This window comes from Primulina eburnea, chromosome 1 (genome assembly GCF_022965805.1).
Source record: "Primulina eburnea isolate SZY01 chromosome 1, ASM2296580v1, whole genome shotgun sequence".
NCBI lineage: Eukaryota > Viridiplantae > Streptophyta > Magnoliopsida > Lamiales > Gesneriaceae > Primulina > Primulina eburnea.
The window spans coordinates 61,046,766-61,066,026 of record NC_133101.1 but is presented as its reverse complement, the minus strand read 5'-3'; the positions used below and the strand labels follow the sequence as shown (position 1 = coordinate 61,066,026).

General features: G+C 35.7%; 3 protein-coding genes and 1 pseudogene across 6 annotated transcripts; all 4 read left to right on the top strand.

Annotated features, from left to right (window-relative positions):
• The first annotated feature begins 3,406 nt into the window (after positions 1-3,406).
• On the top strand, positions 3,407-5,881 carry LOC140837148 (uncharacterized). Of its 3 annotated transcripts, none has more exons than XM_073203205.1 (5): positions 3,407-3,516; positions 4,493-4,636; positions 4,761-4,870; positions 5,349-5,491; positions 5,630-5,881. In XM_073203205.1, the coding sequence occupies exons 2-5, from the start codon at positions 4,495-4,497 to the stop codon at positions 5,670-5,672; spliced, it is 438 nt and encodes a 145-aa protein (XP_073059306.1). In that variant the 5' UTR covers positions 3,407-3,516; positions 4,493-4,494; the 3' UTR covers positions 5,673-5,881. The 3 variants fall into 3 exon arrangements, with proteins under 3 accessions (XP_073059306.1, XP_073059298.1, XP_073059315.1); XM_073203197.1 differs by lacking the exon at positions 3,407-3,516 and adding an exon at positions 3,801-4,359; XM_073203214.1 differs by lacking the exon at positions 3,407-3,516 and adding an exon at positions 3,804-4,366.
• A 1,308-nt stretch (positions 5,882-7,189) lies between these two features.
• Positions 7,190-11,311, top strand: LOC140837134 (ribulose-phosphate 3-epimerase, chloroplastic). 2 transcript variants are annotated; one of them, XM_073203178.1, is made up of 10 exons: positions 7,190-7,496; positions 8,458-8,572; positions 8,772-8,912; positions 9,003-9,116; positions 9,474-9,552; positions 10,168-10,277; positions 10,349-10,405; positions 10,540-10,609; positions 10,706-10,814; positions 11,054-11,311. In XM_073203178.1, the coding sequence occupies exons 1-9, from the start codon at positions 7,393-7,395 to the stop codon at positions 10,753-10,755; spliced, it is 840 nt and encodes a 279-aa protein (XP_073059279.1). In that variant the 5' UTR covers positions 7,190-7,392; the 3' UTR covers positions 10,756-10,814; positions 11,054-11,311. The 2 variants fall into 2 exon arrangements, with proteins under 2 accessions (XP_073059279.1, XP_073059287.1); XM_073203186.1 differs by having other exon boundaries at positions 11,042-11,311.
• A 45-nt stretch (positions 11,312-11,356) lies between these two features.
• On the top strand, positions 11,357-14,424 carry LOC140809205 (protein NEN1-like; annotated as a pseudogene).
• Positions 14,425-15,110: 686 nt separating this feature from the next.
• LOC140837124 (probable receptor-like protein kinase At5g61350) lies at positions 15,111-18,373 on the top strand. Its single transcript, XM_073203154.1, is given in 2 exon segments — positions 15,111-16,293; positions 16,295-18,373. Coding segments are annotated over 2 exon segments (2,574 nt in total). The 5' UTR covers positions 15,111-15,663; the 3' UTR covers positions 18,239-18,373.
• Positions 18,374-19,261: the final 888 nt, after the last annotated feature.

Below are 19,261 nucleotides of genomic sequence, written 5' to 3'. Positions count from 1 at the left end.
ATTTCTAGTTGTATAACACCTTTTTGTTGTTGGATCACATCATCTCCATCCTTTACGTTGATCATCATATCCTACAAAAACACATCTAACAGCTTTCTTGTCCATTTTGCTACGTAAATTGTTAGGTACAAAAACATAGCAAGTACATCCAAACACTCGAAAGTAACTAACTGTTGGCTTTACATTCCATAATTTTTCAAAGGGTGAAATAAAATTTAACCTTTGCTGGGGAAGCCTGTTGATTACATATGCTGCAGTTCTCATTGCTTCTGCTGTGGAGTGTTGGCACATGTGAATTGATGACGAACATGATGATTTCGAAGATAATGGTTGAAATCATCAGAAATATACTCCCCTCCATTGTCAGTTCGTATGCAACGGATCTGTTTGTCAACCTCTGCTTCTGCCTTGGCTTTGAATTCTTGAAACTTTGAAAAGGTTTCAGATTTTTCTTTCATGAAAAACACCCAAACATACCTAGAAAAGTCATCAATAAAGGTCACCATGTACTTCATTCCACCAATGGAAGCTTGTGTAATTGGTCCAAACACATCAGAATGTACAAGCTCCAATGGCTCCTTTGCTCTCCATTTTGATTCTTCGTATGGCAGTTGATGAGCTTTTCCATACTGACAGCCTGTACACACTGTGTCACTTCTCACTTCTAGTTGTGGGAGTCCTCTTAGCATGGTTTTCTTCATCAGTTCAGCTAGTTTGAAGTAGCTGACATGTCCTAACCGCATGTGCCAGAGATCTACAGTTTCATTTTTCTTTGTTTTGTCAAGATATGCAGTTTCTGCTGACATAACATAGACAGACTTCAACCTTTGACCCGTCATCACAGGTGCATCATCTATCTTCAAATTTGATACACCTTCACATCTTGAGGACCAAACAGAACATAGTGGTCTGCAGATGTGAGTTGTGCAACTGAGAGAAGATTTTTCTTCATTCCTGGAACATGATAAACATCTTCAAACGAAACATCATGAGCAGAATTTTGAGGAAAGATTACCGTTTTACCAATGTGGGCTATTGGTAATTTGGAGTTGTCTGCAGTTACTACAACTCTGCTTCCTTTATATTCCAACATATTCTGCAGCTTTGCTTTATCCCCTGTCATGTAATTTGAACAACCCGAGTCAACTATCCAGTCATTCTCGTAGTCAATTTCTTTGGATACGGTTGCTGATAAGGCTTGCTCTTCTGCTTCCACAGCATACAGTGCCTCAGCATCCCACTCCTTTTCATCTGTAACAACATTGCTTTCAACAGATTTCTTCTTATCCCAACAATCTTTAGCCATGTGACCCTTCTTCCCACAGTTGTAACATTTCCCTTCAAATTTCTTGCTATTGAAGGAGTTCTTTGGCTCTCCCTTGAACTGTGTATACCTCTTATCTTGCTTTCCTCTTGTTTCATCTTCATTTCTGTCAGCAGCATTTTGATTTGAGCTTCACTTACCTCTTTTGGCATACTCCACTGTGCTCCTGTTGGCATACAATGCCTCCTCCTCACCTTTGATTGACAGGCCTCCCATCTGTTTAGCCAAAGCTTCTTGTCCTGCAAGTAAATTTTCGAATTCAACAAGTGATGGTTGGGTCTGCCACCCTTGTACTGCAGCAACAAAACTTCTATACTCTGGCTTCAAACCATGAATGAGTATTCTCTTCATCCTGGTTTCTCCTATTGGAGCTTGTGGATCCAACTCAGAAATTTCTCGACACAATGTCTTCACCTTGTGAAATACTGACTGACTGTCATGTCACGTTGAGCTATGGACAACAGTTCACTCTTAAGAAGTTGAAGTCTGGTATCATTCTTCTTGGAGAATAACTTAGCCAATATATCCCAAGCTTCACTGGAAGTATTGGCATTTCGAATATGCTCTAATACATCCTCTTCCAATGTTGTCTTCAAAGCAAACATGGCCTTTCCAGCTTTTATCTTCCATTTCCTTAATGTACCACTTGCATCTTCACTTTCTGGCTGCATAACTTCACTGCCATTAACAACCTCCCACAAATCTTGACCTTGCAATATGACATCATGCAGGTTGACCAAGAGTTGTAATTTTGGTTGTTCAGTTTCTTGATCCCACCAATAACCTGTAAATCACTCATTTTTTTTTAAAAAAATCACAGATAAAGTTCACTCTATTGAACTCTCTTTTCTCTCGTGTTTTTAGTCTCTCAACACTCTTTATTTTCACTCAGAATTGACCCTCACAACCATGCTCTGATACCAGATTGTTGAATAAGAGCAGTCTGATTACTATGAAAGAAAATAATTCTACTGAAGAAATGAATTCTGATTACTTGCTTAATCAAAACTTACATCTGATGTACTACTTAAATAGCAAAAATACATAACAGAACTAGCTAAACTAAAGCAATAAAATAGCAACAAACTAAAGCAGTAATGTAAACATGGTTCTGCAACTTATTCTGCTAGAGACTAGGACTCTTCCTATTAAACTGGAAAAATGCTCTGACTGAATCAACCTATGCTGATGTTGATGACTTTAACAAGCTGGGGGGCTGAAAGATATATTTCTAACTCTCTCTTTGCTATAAAAGGAACTCAATCAGTCGCTTAAGATTTCAATTACTCTCAGAATTGGCTTCTCTTAAAAAATGAAATATTTATTTAGGATTTATGCTTTCTAATACTTTTTTTAAAAAAATTTAATTTTGTAGCTACATTATAATGTTTTACTGACCTATGTTTTGAATGCAAACTTTGGGTACATGCGATAATCTGTAATGTCATAGTGCTTTCAATAGAAATCAAGCTGAATTCATAAGCACCAATAATGCAATGGTTATGCGTTTGGATTTGGTTCATGCTACTTTGGAAAAAGCATTCTTTGTGTAATTTTGAGAACTCTTTCGACAATTTGCTACCATGTCACTTTGTCAAAATTTAACAAAGAAAAAAAATTAAGGCATCAATAAAGATGAACCCAGGAAACAAGCATAAATATCTCGATATCGACCAAGTAAACATGATCGATTTGATATGATAATGTAAACTGAAGCAACATAAACGTAAATTAACATATTAATTATACAATTAAATACGCAAAATAAGAAGAATGAACAAAAAAATAATCATATACAAAAGAGTAGATATTTTTTAAATGATCTCACATATATTTATCTGTGAGACGAGTGAGCTTTGTCAATATTTATAATAAAAAATAATATTTTTTGCATAAAAAAATAAAAATTTCCACGAGTGATCCGAATAGAATATCCGTCTCACAAATTTTTGTGATGCAACAAATACTTATTCAATTTTTTAAAAAAAAAAAACTGAATTCAAAACACTAGGAAATCTTACTTAAATAATTTATTTTTTATAAATATTTTTTGACTTACTAAGGATGAAACTCTTATATGAACTAATTTTTAGTTCCATAATACATTTTTTAAATATAAATATCGAAGAGAAATTTTACTATCATAAATCAGCTTAAGTTTCTGTGTACAAAATCCTCGTCGATTTGCAGAGGTGAGTCTTCTTCATACTTAGATGTAATCACTGTTATATCCGTCTCGCTTTTATTGGAATTTATGTGTATGTGCAAGAGTTTAATTCGGTTGATTACTTCCTGTAAGGAAATCCAAGGAATTTTTGATTTTTGGCGGCTGTGGTTGATGAATTAGAGTCTGCAAATTTATTGGTGTGACTCTTTGACTTGTATGAATTCGGAGTAAGATGGTTTTTGGAGGTTTCTTTGAAATATCGTATCTTTGCTTCTTCTTCGTCTTTTTTTTTTCGTTTTCCCCGCAGATTCTAAGGATTGTTTTCTATTGTGGATATTTATCCTTTCTTGGTTTGAATTTTGACATAGGCTTTGTTGAGTTTTGCTCTTAATTAGATAGATATGTATGAATTTTAGTATGGGTTTTGTTAAAATCTGTTTGATAATTACTTTGTATATACTTGTGAGAACATCGAGTCTGAGTGTCTGACCCATGAGCATGCGCTATTATATTTTAGTTCAAAATTCTCTTGGTTTGAGCTTTCATCCTTGTGATTTATCAGTTGAATGGGGATTGTTGTTGACCTGTGGTGGTCGGAAGCGGATTCATCAGAATTTATTTGATATTCAACGGTATATGAGCTCAAATAAGGAGTCTTGGGCCCAAAGATTAATTTATTGGGTGGAGTGTCTTTGAAATTTATATGGTGTTCCTAAATTGCTTATGCAGCCGTTACGAACCAAATGTTTTATCATTGCCCACCCATGAGAAACCAATGCCCACACCAACCTTTTCTGATCAACTTCACTACAAATCAAATAGTTGTTGCTCCATCAATATGTGCACATGATCATCCAATGGGAGAAAGGTTGGAGGTTGGATTATGTTTATCGTTGGAAAAACCAGAGACATATCAAACTCCTTACTTTCCCAGTCATACTAAATTTAAATCTATATCTTATTTCATTTATTAAATGTGCTTTCATTTAACCTTTATACAGTGATGGGAAAAGACTCCAAGCCTAAGGATTCATCAGGAAAGAATAAGGGAAAGCAAGCAGCAGGGGGTAGTGATGATGCAGCATCGAAAGGCAAAGGGAAAGCTGGAAAATCAGATGCCTTGGGAACTTGTACATACGTCAAAGGTTCCCACCTACCCCCTTCTTTGAAGAACCTCTACTCTGAAATGCGCTATTTTACTTAATTTTCAATTGCTATCGTTCTTATTTCGTGCTTTAAGTTTATACTTCCGCTTTAAACATTTATCAGCCAGGCATATCTTGTGTGAGAAGCAAGGAAAGATTAATGAAGCCTATAAGAAGCTGCAAGATGGCTGGCTTAGTAATGGAGACAAAGTCCCACCGGCTGAGTTTGCCAAGGTATTGTCTTGCGATGTTATTTCTTGTTTTTTTGCAGTTAAATCAGCCAATCAAATGAAAATTCTTAGAAATCAAAGAATATAGTTTGGAAGCAGCTTTGTTATTATTTAGTTAATCTTTGTTATTGTTTTATTGTGTTTTAGGTTTAGGAAATGTTTCCTTCCATTATACGTCCCTTGATTTTTAACAAAATCAAGCTCTCATTTTCTTACATTCGATGTAAATGTGGAAAGTAAGCTGAGTTTGAAATGTTTTTTGTCTTTCTCTGTTTCTGGGATTATTTCACCCTACCCCTACAGGCAGTGCCTGTAGGGACTGCCTGTAGGGGTACATCCAAGGGCCAGAATTTTTTCTGGCCCAATTTTTTATTTTTTTTAAATTTTTTTTATTTCCCATGATATGAATCTCAACCTTTGATCTTGGGTGTGGGCACTGCCCCCACACCCAGGATCGAACCTTCCCTGTTTCTGTTCATAAGATCGCAGCTGAGTATTCTGAGTGTCCATCGGGGAAGAAAGGTGGGGACCTCGGATGGTTTCCTCGTGGCAAAATGGCTGGCCCGTTTCAGGAGGTTGCTTTCAACACACCTGTTGGCGTGACCAGCGCACCATTTAAATCAACGTGGGTTAATTTGTGAATAATTGTGATGCTAAATTTATTTTTTTACGGCGTTGCATCTCTCACATTTGCTTCATTGATAATCTGTTCTTACGGTGGCTAGGCAGATGCTAATGTTAGTTTTCTTTCTCACAATTTCAGACATGGATACCACGTTATCTTGAGTGAAGGGCGGAAGAATTGAGAGACGGGATCATTTGCTGGAGGTGATTTGTTGCATTGCTGAATGTTATGTTCAACATTCACATCGAGCCACATAATAACTCATTGTTTAGAAACACAACATGAATGATACATTTCTCTCCTTGTAATTTGAATCTAGATGTACATTTAGCGATATTCTGTATGGGAGATATAATAGTTTGTGGTAATCGGTTGCTCCATATCTATCTATATTATGACCCCTTCACCTCCCTGTTGGACTATATTTAGTTTCCATATCGGTTAAACCACTTGTCCCTTGATTATGGTGTTTGTCTGTTTGATTGGAATGGTTGTTTGAAACTTATATTTAAAAAAACAATATACTAAACTTATAACTTTTCATGAATGAGGCTATCGTTTCTTTTTTAATTTTCCACAAAGTTATATATAGTTTTATAAGTTTATTCACCATCTAGCCATCCATAGCGGGAGAGAGAATTGTTTTTTTATTTCTCTATGTTTGTTTTTTTTTTCTTCTCGATTTTGGTCTAATATGTTATAAATTTTTATTTTTAGTCTATTGTCATTGTTTTTATGATAATTTTAGTCTTTTTTTTCTTGTGGTGTGGCGCTCATATGATATCAATTTAATGTTGATTTGACATTGACTTGTGTAGTGTCACATTAGCAAATTCTTTCAAATGTTTAATATTACAGTTTATTTGATATTAAAATGGATCATTGAAAACATATAATTTGAAATATCCAATATACATACGTAAATAAGAACTAAACACACACAAATACATAAAAATATATATATAACAATATCTGAAGGCTTGATGAAACCTATGAATTATATTTTATATGAAAATTACTTGATTGTAAAAAAAATTATTCACATCTATTTTTTTTTCAAGTAAAATAATAGCTATTCATATGAAAAAGTATAATGTAATACATATATGATTTTGATTTTAAAAGATAGTAAAAATTCAAAAAAATATATGAAAATATGAAGAAAAAATTATCTATAACAAATGTATATGTTATAGACATGATTTTTTTATTAAGTTGTATACTAAAAAAATTCATTGCATTTGATCGTCAAAATCAATAATCAATTAAAACCTTAAATATTGTTTTATTTTTTTTATACAATATTCAAATAGACACTTTAGTACCTCGATAATTTGTCAAAATTTCATTTAGTTCATACAATAATTATAAAAAAATTGTACACACGAACCGCGATGGCAAGAGTATAATTATAATGATCATCGATTATAATTTGTCAAAATATTATAGTTTTTATATATGATATCTTAATATTTTGTTTAATTAATCAAACTAACTAATTCAACCTATACAAAAAATAATATTTTTTATGAAAGTTTATTTTTTTAATTATATTTCAAATTTTTACGTGAAACAATTTTAGATACTATAATTTATTTTTTTGATGGTGAAATAAAATCTGTCCAATGGAAAATAAGTGAGATTTTTTTAAATAATCTCCACGAATTTTAGCTTTTAATTAAGTTAATGTTCTGTTCAACTCCTTACGATCGTGCCTGGCCAACCATTGCAGATAACTGGTAACCCCACCCAATTCTGGAAAAATTCAATCTGAAGTCTGTCTGACACGCGTCGATCATATATCCGCTCACTAATATTTCTCGGCACCAAAGACACCCCATTTCAAGAAATCCATATTGATTGCCAAGCTTGGAGAAAAGAAGGAACTTTGCTAAACATATATGGCCGCTTCTTTGGGTTCATCAGCTTTGGTTCAGTCAATCGGTGTGGGTTTTATGGTCCGTAAGCCTTCTGTTGCCAATCCCAATTCACTCACTTTTATAAGGTAATTTTTGGTTGTTTTAGAGAGTTTTGATTTTGATGTGGGGTGATTATATCAAGATCGTATCTTTTCTGTTGTTTGGATCTTGAAACTTAGTTCTGATAACTGTTAGAGCTATTTTCATTGGTTAAAGGGGTCTTTATTACTTCCTGATTGGACGAATGGATACCATAATCATGAATTGCGTTGTTGGCTGGTGCGAGAGCGAGCAAACAGAAGGCAATCGAATGGGAATAAAAAATTATGCTTAATTTTTTATTATGAATAATTGACTTTCATCCAGCTATTCCTCCTACTAAATCTTTTCCCTGCCCTGATTGTTGGTATTTGGTAGGCCTGGAAGATGGTAACTTTCCCTTTTTAAGAGTTTGGCTTTCGTAGTACGTACTAATGCTACACTATCTTAAATTTGTTCAACTGGAGAGCATGACTTCTTGATACTCAAGCATTGAGTATATTCTATATGTGGATGATCTAGGAGCAATGGTCATTGAAGTTTAATGGAAACGTGATTTTTTAGGAAAGACTTTTGTTTATCATCGATTCCAAGTTCTATTTGTTGGAAGATTGCAAGGAAGAATATAAGATGCCCATTTGTGAATGGGTGAAAAATGGTGTTTCCTCAACTATATCTGCTCAACTAACAAAAAATATGTTGTTTAATGTACCTGGGCCAATCTTCTTAAACATGTAACCAAAGTCTATCGATATATTATCTACGCTAGAACAGTAACTGGAATTGAAGAACTTGCTGCAATATCATGTGGTCTTGCATTTCCTTGCTGCCTTGGAATTTATTTTTGAAGTATCATCAATATGGTTTGGAACATGGATATCCCTATCACAAAGCTGATGTTTATTGGTCTTGATCCACAGTAAATGTGAATTTCTTTTCTTTTCTTTATTTTTGAGGATGCTTTTAATGACGTGGTTATCATTCAAATTTTGTATTCATCTTGTGCAGGAGAAAATCTGGAGCTGTAGTGAAGGCATCTTCAAGGGTTGATAAGTTCTCGAAAAGTGACATCATTGTCTCTCCATCGATTCTTTCTGCTAATTTCTCCAAATTAGGAGAGCAGGTAGCTTTTCCATTTCTCAGCTTTTCTCTTTCATGAACTCTCTTCAGACATCAAAGACAAATTGTTCCATATTCTTAATTAATAGTATAGGAATTAAAGCTTTGACGTCAAATTATAATAATCTTTATTGGCTTTCTTTGTAAACCTTCTGCTAGTGTTTCCTGTGGATTCACTCCCTTTTGTGTGCTTTATTGACAAGGTCAAAGCAATCGAAGTAGCTGGTTGTGATTGGATTCATGTTGATGTAATGGATGGTCGGTTTGTTCCAAATATTACAATAGGGCCTCTCGTAGTTGATGCGCTACGCCCTGTCACAGACCTTCCATTGGATGTGCATTTGGTATTCTTCATTGTTCACCTTTTTAGTTTGTTTTCAGGATTGTCTTGCATTAAATTTTCTTTTCACTAAAATATAATGAAAGCATGTCAGATGATTGTGGAACCTGATCAGCGAGTCCCGGACTTTATAAAGGCTGGAGCTGACATAGTTAGCGTCCACTGTGAACAATCTTCTACCATCCATTTGCATCGCACCTTGAATCAAGTAAGATTACATCCATATGGAATATCTAATAACTTGCCATTTATTATACTTGTGAAACATCAGTGTCATTTCACTCTTAGATCATGAACCAGTCCATCCCTCTTGACGAAGTAATTGTAAAAAACATCAAGGTCAATGGTTCTATGGTTTACTGGTGGAAGTAAAATCTTGTGTATATAATAAAAAACTCTGGGTCATTGAGATGGCAAAATCATCAAGGATTGGATAATTTTTTTTATTCATTCCGTGCTAACGAGTATGTTGCAAAAATAAAATTCGATTGTTTTGAGTTTTAAATGGTGATATTACTTTCATATTGATTCTTCAATTTTCCTCTCTTTTGGTATCTAAACATAGATTAAGAGCCTAGGTGCAAAGGCTGGAGTTGTCTTGAACCCAGGAACCCCACTGAGTTGCATAGAGTATGTTCTTGATGGTAAGACTATGTATTAATTTAAATGCTGGGCTTCTATTTAAACAAACTGTCAAAAGATGATAATTCTGATGAAAAAAATTTCTGCTACGTGTTCTGAGTGGTGCTTGTGGTGATGCTGTATGAGTTTAGACGAACATGGTCTAAGCTTTGTCCTATATGGAACATTGATACCAGAAGTCAGATTTTACGCTCTATATCATGTAGAAAGCTAATTGAAACCTTAAAATATTGATTCATCTAGAAAAAAAGTTGAAGATCAGAGCTCACTATACGAACTGCTTGGACATTTAAGCAATAAGAAAACATGGTGTAATGGTACCATCAAAATCATGTAGAGATGAAAAAATTCTTGTCGAACTAAATATTACCATTTAAAAATTTCACCCTTTTTTTTTCCTTTGTTGCTTATTTGCTCCTAGTGCCTTGGGAAAAAAACACAATATGAGAATGGTTGTAGTTGTTGCCATATTTGGTCATCCGGTCCTTATTGCTCCAAATTTTTTGGAATTGCTGGGACTATGAGTTCTTATGTCAACGAAATTGATGAGTTACACAAAATTTGTTTTGTCTATGAATTGACATTCTCTATGGTTTTTTGTTTTGTTTAATAAACAGTGGTCGATCTGGTTTTGATTATGTCTGTAAACCCTGGTTTTGGAGGGCAAAGTTTCATAGAGAGCCAAGTTAAGAAAATTTCGGACTTGAGAAGAATGTGTGCAGAGAAGGTAGTGAATATATTAATGTTTATTGAACAGGAATTTTCTGAAGCATTCACATTGTTGCTCTCGTTTTTCAGGGTGTGAACCCTTGGATCGAGGTGGATGGTGGAGTTGGTCCTAATAACGCTTACAAGGTCCGAATAACGACATATACTTGGTTCTACAAAGATATTTTTTCTTAAGAAATCATCGACCGAAAAGCCCATTTTTAGGCATCTAGTTTATGTATACGAATGGAGGGATAGACTTGATTTGATTCCATCAACAGGTAATTGAAGCTGGGGCGAATGCATTAGTTGCCGGTTCTGCTGTTTTTGGAGCTCCTGATTATGCTGCAGGCAAGGATAAAAAACGAGTTTTGTTTAAGTTCAGAAAGCATGTGAGGCTTGGTCCACACGTTAACTCTTTCATTTGCTTTATTTTTTGTGTTACAGCCATAAAAGGAATCAAAACTAGCAAAAGGCCTGTTGCTGTTGCAGCATAAGCTCACAATAACAGATTTTGTTCAAGATGACATTTATGTTGTTCGATCCTGGTTCCAAGGTAATCTTAAGTCTATCAGTTTTAAATTGCTTCTGGATCTCTTGATTCTATTTCTCGGCTGTCCAAACTACATCCAGTTATCAAAAAAATTGAAGTTCTAATAAAAGATGAACATTGATTGACGAGATAATCTTTGGTCAAATTTTCTTTATAAAGTAGGTGCTTTGACTATTTGGATTCAGCCCTGTTACTGCTTTTTCTCTCTCTTGTTTGGTTTAATGTTCCAGTTCTTGTTTCAGATAACACGCGGGAGGATCAGGTGCAACGAAAAATCGAATTATCGTATTGTGGTATATACCCGATTCAAATTTTAATTCAGTGTTGTAAAAAAACAAGAGCAATTTACAGAATAGGTTTAGTGATGCATGTTATTTTATATTGCCTGGGAAATGTGTAATAAAGATCCTTGAAGACATCACTTTTGTACATGTTTTTAACTCAGTTTCATGTACAAAATGTACATTCACCTATTAATTCATAATTTTCCTGTCTTTGCATCTTTCTCGCGACCCATGAAAGACTACTTGAAGAAGCTAATATGAAAAGTTAAAACTGAATGCCATATCAAGATTAATAATCATTTCTATGCTAAGGAACACGGTTAATCGGTGTATCCATAATTCAATTGAAGAATTGGGGACTGAGGAAGACATGCAATTGACTAGGATAAATTTTTCTTCACAATCACATAATTTGCGAAAATAAAAATATTACATACTATATATTTTTGATAAAAAATCATCGTGGGATCGAATTCTTGTACAAGGACGGTGGCTTGTAACTTTTGATTTGAGTCATTTATATTTATGTATATTTGAGAAAAAGATTACAACTTGGGGTATCGATTTCTTGTAGAGGCTTGCAACTTGTAATTTGAGTCCCATACAAATTTCACACCCAATTAATGAGGCTTAGGAGCCAAGGAAATGGTCACGTATTCCTTCTTGATATCTGTATCCATGCAAAAAGAATACAACGTGGTTTGCACATACGCTTCTTTCCCATTTCATATTTCTGCTTCCTTTCTCTGTGCTATCCAAGCCCTTGTCTTCCCGCCAGCAAACTGATTCGCTCCATAAATACACAGTACTGTACGTCATCGACGCTGCAAAATAATCCAAGGAAAAAGAACTAAAGATGGTGTCCACGAGTGATGAGAAACCCGAAATCGCGTTCTTCGACGTGGAGACGACGTTCCGACGCGGCCTCGTCTGGGATTCGCGATTTTGGAGTTTGGGGCGATTCTGGTTTGTCCCAGGAAGCTGGTGGAGCTCCATAATTACTCTACTTTAATCGGACCTGCAGATCTTTCTCACATCTCTTCTCTCTCAGTGCGCTGCAATGGTATCTCGAGAAGCCACGCCATCGCTTCTTCCCGCCGTCCTTTGCTGTTATTGCTGATGTAGTCTATGAAATTTTACACGGTAAGTCACTTCATTGGTTCTAGCGCGTTTTGTGTTGGGGGTAATGCGGGCTTTCAACCGGAGGATTCGTGTTTGGTTTTGCCATTTTGTGCATGTGGTGTTTGGACTTTGGGTGATTGTATGGAATGACGTGAAACTGAAAGGAAATGTGTTAAAATTCAGTTCTTTTTTTTTTAGCAGAAATTAAATCATTATTTCTGAATAATTCTATGGCGAGGTTCGGCATTATGGCAAATAAAGTATTGAAGGAATGCCCCATGACTAATTTTAATGCATCACCTTGCGTACGTCGCGTTTGGTTGGGTGGATTAGGTGTGATAGATTATTTTATCACCTCTAATCCTACGTTTGTACTAACCAGCTCAATCCTTCCTTTGAGTGATTAGGTGGTATTACGTAATTCTGTGTTTGTACTAACCAGCTCAATCCTTCCTATTAGTGATTAGGTGGTATTACGTGTGATAAAATAATACCTGCTTCCTCCGTAGGATTATTATTCTCTCCTATATCCCTAATCTCTTTCCAATTTTACCCTTCTTCCTTCACCGCTATTGAACCACCTCGGCTGTCGGGCGGCCGCCGCCGCCCTCGCCGGACTGCCGCCGGACATACGCCGGACCGCACCACACAGCCATCGCCCGAACGCCATCGCCGCCGTCGGACCGCCGACTCCCCGCCGTAGTCGGACCGACGCGTCGCCGCCACGTCGGCTGCCGGACCGTCGCCGCCGGAGTGGAAGAAGAAAAAAAAAGAGGAAGGGCAATTTTGTCCTTTCATCAAAAATTTCAAAATTATCATACACTTAAAAATCTTACCAAACATATTACCATATATTACATATCTACGACAATCATTTTCTTTATCATTTACATACTAATCATTAGTTTGTTTTATCTTGCAACCAAACGCACCCTTACTTGTTTGTTGTCATCGTAGTTATAAATATTTTAGATAGTTGTTAAACATAATTGAAAAGTAGCTTACATTTGTTTAAGACTTTAACAATTTATTTGCTTCAGGTAGATCAAATGCAAACGGTCAGGAATTATTGAAATTATTATCTCCGCTGGCCTCTACATTTCTAAGCGGTGATAGATGGTGCTGGTTTTAGAAAATTAATGTGACTCTTTATGGTGGTTGGAGAATTTCTGTTTAAAATTCAATGAGTTGACGCTTCATTGAATTTTGTATTGATTAGTTTGTTAGGTTGCTACTTGCTTAGCCAAATTTTCATAGGTTGTAGGATTCTTAAACATTAATCTTGCTTTCTGCATGCTATCTTTCTATGTATGGAGGATATGGGCTGGTCATAATATATTAAGATTTAATTGTGCTCGCATAAGGGAAGCATTTTCTGAGATTAACAGGCCACCTCCAGAGCCAAAGGGGACTATTGATTCATTAGCTCTGTTAACACAAAAGTTTGGAAGGCGAGCTGGTGACATGAAAGTGAGCTCTCACACATGTTTTAAAATTTTTGAAGTATTTTTCAGCATAAACAGAATAACAGCGATGCATTACTGTCTCAATTGTGATGGCTCTTAGATATTTGTGTCCCTGGACAAATAACAAATAAACTAAATGAGTTGTTGTCTACGTACATGTTTATATCATTTTTACCTGGAAATTTTTGTCGTGTTTATTTGTTTCCCTAATTCGTATACCTTACAGTATTTCTGATCCATATTTAGCAATGTGCTTTTCCTTTTGGAAGCTCTAAAATTCTGGTACCTTATAAGAATTGAAAATTAAGAGTTTATTCTATTCAAATGCGCAGTTTACCCAACTGTAGCAGACAGAGATGTCATTCGTTGCACGACTGAAATATACCAGGAAGACACCTCATCTACTCAGAGGCTCGTGTTTAGTACATTTAATTTTGAAGAGCTTGATTCCCTTTTAACTCCTGGAATTCTGGTGGATGCATTCTTTTTCTTGGACTCCTATGATTATCAGCAAAATGCTGGCCTCCGATTAGTAGCAAGAAAGCTGATAGTTCACTCTGCCTAATTGGATAACCCGATCTGTTTACACGGATGGATTGAGTTCGGTACCACTTTATTTAATGTTAACTTCATTCAGAGAAGCTTTGTGATTCTTGTCTATTAGGATTAAAATAATACTATAAATGATTCAGTTCTGGTATTCAATAATCAGTATCCGCAACAAATTGTTGGCTTCAGATATCTTGTTTAATTACCATTGCTTTTAAGTTGAGATTAGGAACTTATTGGCTTGAAAATTAGGAAATTATTGTTGAAAAAGTTGGTTTTTGATGATCAGATCTTACTCGAGTATTTAAGTGGAAATTTTTTGTTTTTCAGTTTTAAGCAAAAAAAAAATGATAATATGAATAAATGTGTTGTGATTTGAGAAATATTTATTTTGTATCTATCTGAAAACTTGCCAGAGTTGGATAACTGCTTAGAATATATTATATTAAAATCTATGCATTTTTTCTGTTCCATAGGGAGAGAGAATGGCTAATTATCTCTATTTATAATTTATCTGAATCGAAGTTATTTTTCCAGCTCGAAATTTTTTTATTTTGGTTTACTAAAGTAGTTTTAAATAAAAGTATATTTTAAATTAGTCATATAATATTTATATCTCAAATATAAAAAGAATACGAAATGAAAGAGAATATTAGGACATTACTGTATAAGCATAATTCCAACCAGATATTGTAAACACTGAATTTGCCGGCATTAAATGGAGCGTGGACGAACACAAGTCAGCTCTTATCCTCTCAAACCACGTTCATTCCAAATCATGTGTACCTGTCTGTATAATATATATACAAACTTGAATCCGACATATTAACTTAGGTAACCTGGCCGGATTACTACAAAAGTATTATTTTCTCCCCTTCTAAATGAATATATTTCACCAAAAGTTTATCCAAGAATTTTAAATATTTGTGTAGTGTAATGCTTGGTAGTAGTATTTGTTCCACTGCAACAGACATGCAATATCACCAAAAGTTTATCCAAGAATTTTATATTTACCTCTTTTCAGGTACCCGAAAAAATTCCAACTGCAAGAATTCAAGATCTACCTGAAACGAACTAATTCCCAGCTGGACACGCGGTTTGAATGTCCAAAGGCGCTGGTGGATAATATTATTGTTCAAGAAGTCTACTCTTTCATTTTGATAATATCATACGCACGTTCTCTCCACCCATACATGCTTCCAACAACTTAATAAACTCATCTTTTTAATTTATCTTCGTTTTTTGGGTCAATTCTTTACCTACAAACAATCCTTCTTTCCCTTCAAAAACAGTACTATTTCATGCACTTTGATCCATAATAATACTCTTTGCCTTCTGTGACATGCACGCACTCCCTTGTGTACACTCCGTTGCCTTTAGTCACCTTAAACTCGACCCTGTATAGTATGAAAGAGTCGAGTGATCTTTAACATGCATTCCGTTAGAATGGTAGGAGCATCTTATGTTATCGTCGTCTCTACTGTTCTTCTTTTGACAAGTTTTGTCACGTTAGCGGACGTACCTTTTTCTTCATTTAATCCTACAGATGTACATCTGATTGATTGTGGTTCGCCTGGCGACACTGTGCTTGATGATGGTAGAACCTTCAAATCTGACCCTCAATCTGCTTCTTACCTATCCACAGATGAAGACATTCTTGCTTCCACTGCTTCTCTTCCCAACAATTCTCTTACTTTTTCACCGGTTGTGTCCCTCCCTTTGTATCTTACTGCAAGAATTTTCACCCTCGAGTCGATATACATGTTTCCAATCTTAAAGCCTGGCCGGCATTGGATACGTTTACATTTTTACCCTCTCCCTCACCAGTTCTATAATCTCACTTCAGCAACATTCACAGTCACAACTGATGATATTGTGCTCCTGCATGGATTTTCAGTCAAGAATCCTGATAAAATGGTGTTCAAAGAGTACCTCGTTAATGTTACTTCTGATAAGATTACCCTTAAGTTTTCACCTATGAAGAATTCTTTCGCTTTTGTAAATGCGATTGAGGTTATTTCTTCCCCCAAAGACCTCATTTCCGATTCAGCCTCAGCTGTTTCCCCCGTCGGTGACTTTCAATGGATTGTATGGCTATGCATTGGAAGTGTCGTATCGACTAAATGTTGGAGGGCCGATTGTCACTCCTAAAAATGACACTTTGTGGAGAACATGGCTTCAAGATGGCCAGTTTATGAAGTTCCCACAGGGAGCTAGAAACGTTTCGGTTCCTACCAATTTGATAAAATATCCAAACGGTGGGGCAACCCCTCTAATCGCCCCTTATTGGGTATATGCAACAGCGAATCAGATGGGAGATTCTGGTGTAAACGACCCAAATTTCAACCTCACTTGGGAAATGAACGTTGATCCAAGCTTTTCCTACCTGATCAGGCTTCATTTTTGCGATATTGTAAGCATGGCACTCAACGAGCTTTACTTCAATGTATATATCAACAAGATAACTGGTGTCTCGAATCTTGATCTTTCAACGCTTACGTCCGGCCTTTCCATCCCTTATTACAAAGATTTTGTGCTCAATGCCTCTGAAATTTCAAATGGTTCAATCAGTATTCAAATTGGCCCAAGTTCAAACCTTCAGGCGAGTGTTCCAAACGCTATCTTGAATGGTTTGGAGGTGATGAAAATGAGCAATTCAGCTGGAAGTTTGGATGGGTTATTCTCTGCTGATGGGACTTACAGAGGCATAAAATCCGGCCTTAATCAAAAGATGAAAACTGCTGCTGGAATCGGATTGGCACTGGGAGGAATTTCGTTAGTTTTGCTCGTTGTGATGATAATCCGGTGGAAGAGAACTCCCAAAGGCTACATGAAACAGAAGACCTTCTCATCTTGGTTTCTCCCTCTTAGTTCAAATCAATGTAGCTTCTTGTCTAGCAAGAGCAAGAGCAAGACCACCACTTTTTCAAGTATTATCTCCATTGGTCAAAATCTTGGGAGATTCTTCACTCTTACTGAGCTACGCGATGCAACAAATAATTTTGACGAGAAGGCGATTGTTGGTGTTGGAGGCTTCGGAAAAGTGTTTCTTGGGGAGTTGGAAGATGGTACAAAAGTCGCTATAAAACGAGGCAATCCATCATCATCGCAAGGGATTAATGAGTTCCAAACTGAAATTCAGTTGCTGTCAAAACTGAGGCATAGGCACCTGGTATCACTAATCGGTTACTGTGATGAACAATCAGAAATGATTCTTGTTTACGAGTACATGGCACATGGTCCTCTCCGGGACCAACTCTATGGTTCCAACTTAGAACCTTTATCATGGAGGCAAAGGCTAGAGATCTGCATTGGTTCAGCTCGAGGTCTGCATTATCTGCACACTGGTTCGACACAAGGGATCATTCACCGAGACGTGAAAACCACGAACATTCTACTCGATGAGAATTTTGTAGCCAAAGTTTCTGATTTTGGTTTGTCTAAAGCTGGACCAGCTTCATTAGATCAAACTCATGTCAGCACCGCAGTAAAGGGAAGTTTCGGATATCTTGATCCTGAATACTTCAGAAGACAGCAATTGACAGAAAAATCCGATGTTTACTCTTTCGGGGTCGTTCTTTTTGAGGTTTTATGTGCAAGGCCAGCTCTAGATCCTGCTTTGCCTAGAGAACAAGTGAATCTGGCAGAATGGGCTAAGCAAGAAAATGCAAAAGGCGCCATAGAAAAGATCGTTGATCCGACTATTGCTGGAACTATGAGTAAAGATTCATTGCTGAAATTTGTTGAAGCTGCAGAGAAATGCTTGGCCGAACATGGAGTGGATAGACCTTCAATGGGAGATGTTTTATGGCATTTGGAGTATGCCTTGCAGCTTCAAGGAACAAATTCAGAAACTTCTGATCGAGAAAACGAAGCTAAGATCTGTGAGAATGTTGAAAAAGTTGAAAAAAATGGGACAAAAGAAGAGATGATTGTTGACATAAGCGATGATTCTGGGTTGGTTGTCGGATCTCCCATGTTTCTTGAAAGTTTTCATGGAAGATAGATGATTTTAACTTGCTTTTATAAATTGGAATTTTAATATTTTGATTTTGTATTTCATTCAAGTTTAATACTTCAAAAGATTATTGGAATGATGGGATCAGATGGCAGAGTGAGTTCTTGCTTTGTCCGGAAGTGTTCCTTCAATTGTGTAATCATGAAACGAAGCACTGCAAGGAATAGGTTAATGCTTGTGTTACAATATTTAGTACTAAAGACTATATTTAAACTATTTAATTTTAAAATATAAGATCAAATTAATAAACAATGTGGAGAAAATGAATGTAGAATTCGACTCGAGCTCAAATACTCTAGAAATACTAGCTTGAAATTTGATCTCATACTCACGTCTCGAGCTTGACAGATTAATTTTACAAAAATTTAGAATATTTATTAGATTATAATTCTACTCTTCATTTTGTAACATATTACATACTTCAACATTTAATTTATGAGTGGGTCTCATGTGAGACCGTCTCACGGATTTTAATCTGTGAGACGGGTCAACCCTACACATATTCATAATAAAAAGTGATACTCTTAGCATAGAAAATAGTACTTTTTTATGGATAACCCAAATAAGATATCCGTCTCACGAATACGACCCGTGAGACCGTCTCACACAAGTTTTTGCCTTAATTTAAAGGTAAACAAACTTTAATATTCTAGCTTGAAAAATAATACTCTCGCCAAATTAGAAAAAAAAGTTATTTACATCAAAACTTTTTGTGAAAAAAATTGAAAATTCATATTTAACCTCGTGAAAATTAAATGTACGTTAAAATCCTTGATTTTTTATAAAAATTGCATGAGTAACATTTAATAACACGATTTTTTGAACGCATACCTGTGTTGCGGCTAAAAAACCAACGTGAAGCAACATTGAGCCGAGATTTCCCTCTATAAGAAACCATGGAATCTTCGAGCAAAATTTCATGGTTTATTTTATTAAGATTATATGATTTCTTGCTCGACTTTTCTGTGTGGATCAAAAAAAATTATATTCCAATAGATATATTGCGTGGAT

What these genes read in the sequence shown, in the direction of transcription:
- LOC140837148 (XM_073203197.1), top strand. Translation starts at nt 4,338, where the DNA reads ATGATCATCCAATGGGAGAAAG. An exon ending in CACCGGCTGAGTTTGCCAAG is followed by an intron (nt 4,871 to 5,348) that starts GTATTGTCTTGC and finishes TCTGTTCATAAG; the next exon opens with ATCGCAGCTGAGTATTCTGA. An exon ending in AGCGCACCATTTAAATCAAC is followed by an intron (nt 5,492 to 5,629) that starts GTGGGTTAATTT and finishes TCACAATTTCAG; the next exon opens with ACATGGATACCACGTTATCT.
- LOC140837134 (XM_073203178.1), top strand. Translation starts at nt 7,393, where the DNA reads ATGGCCGCTTCTTTGGGTTCATCAGCTTTGGTTCAGTCAATCGGTGTG. An exon ending in TGCATCGCACCTTGAATCAA is followed by an intron (nt 9,117 to 9,473) that starts GTAAGATTACAT and finishes ATCTAAACATAG; the next exon opens with ATTAAGAGCCTAGGTGCAAA. An exon ending in GTCCTAATAACGCTTACAAG is followed by an intron (nt 10,406 to 10,539) that starts GTCCGAATAACG and finishes TTCCATCAACAG; the next exon opens with GTAATTGAAGCTGGGGCGAA.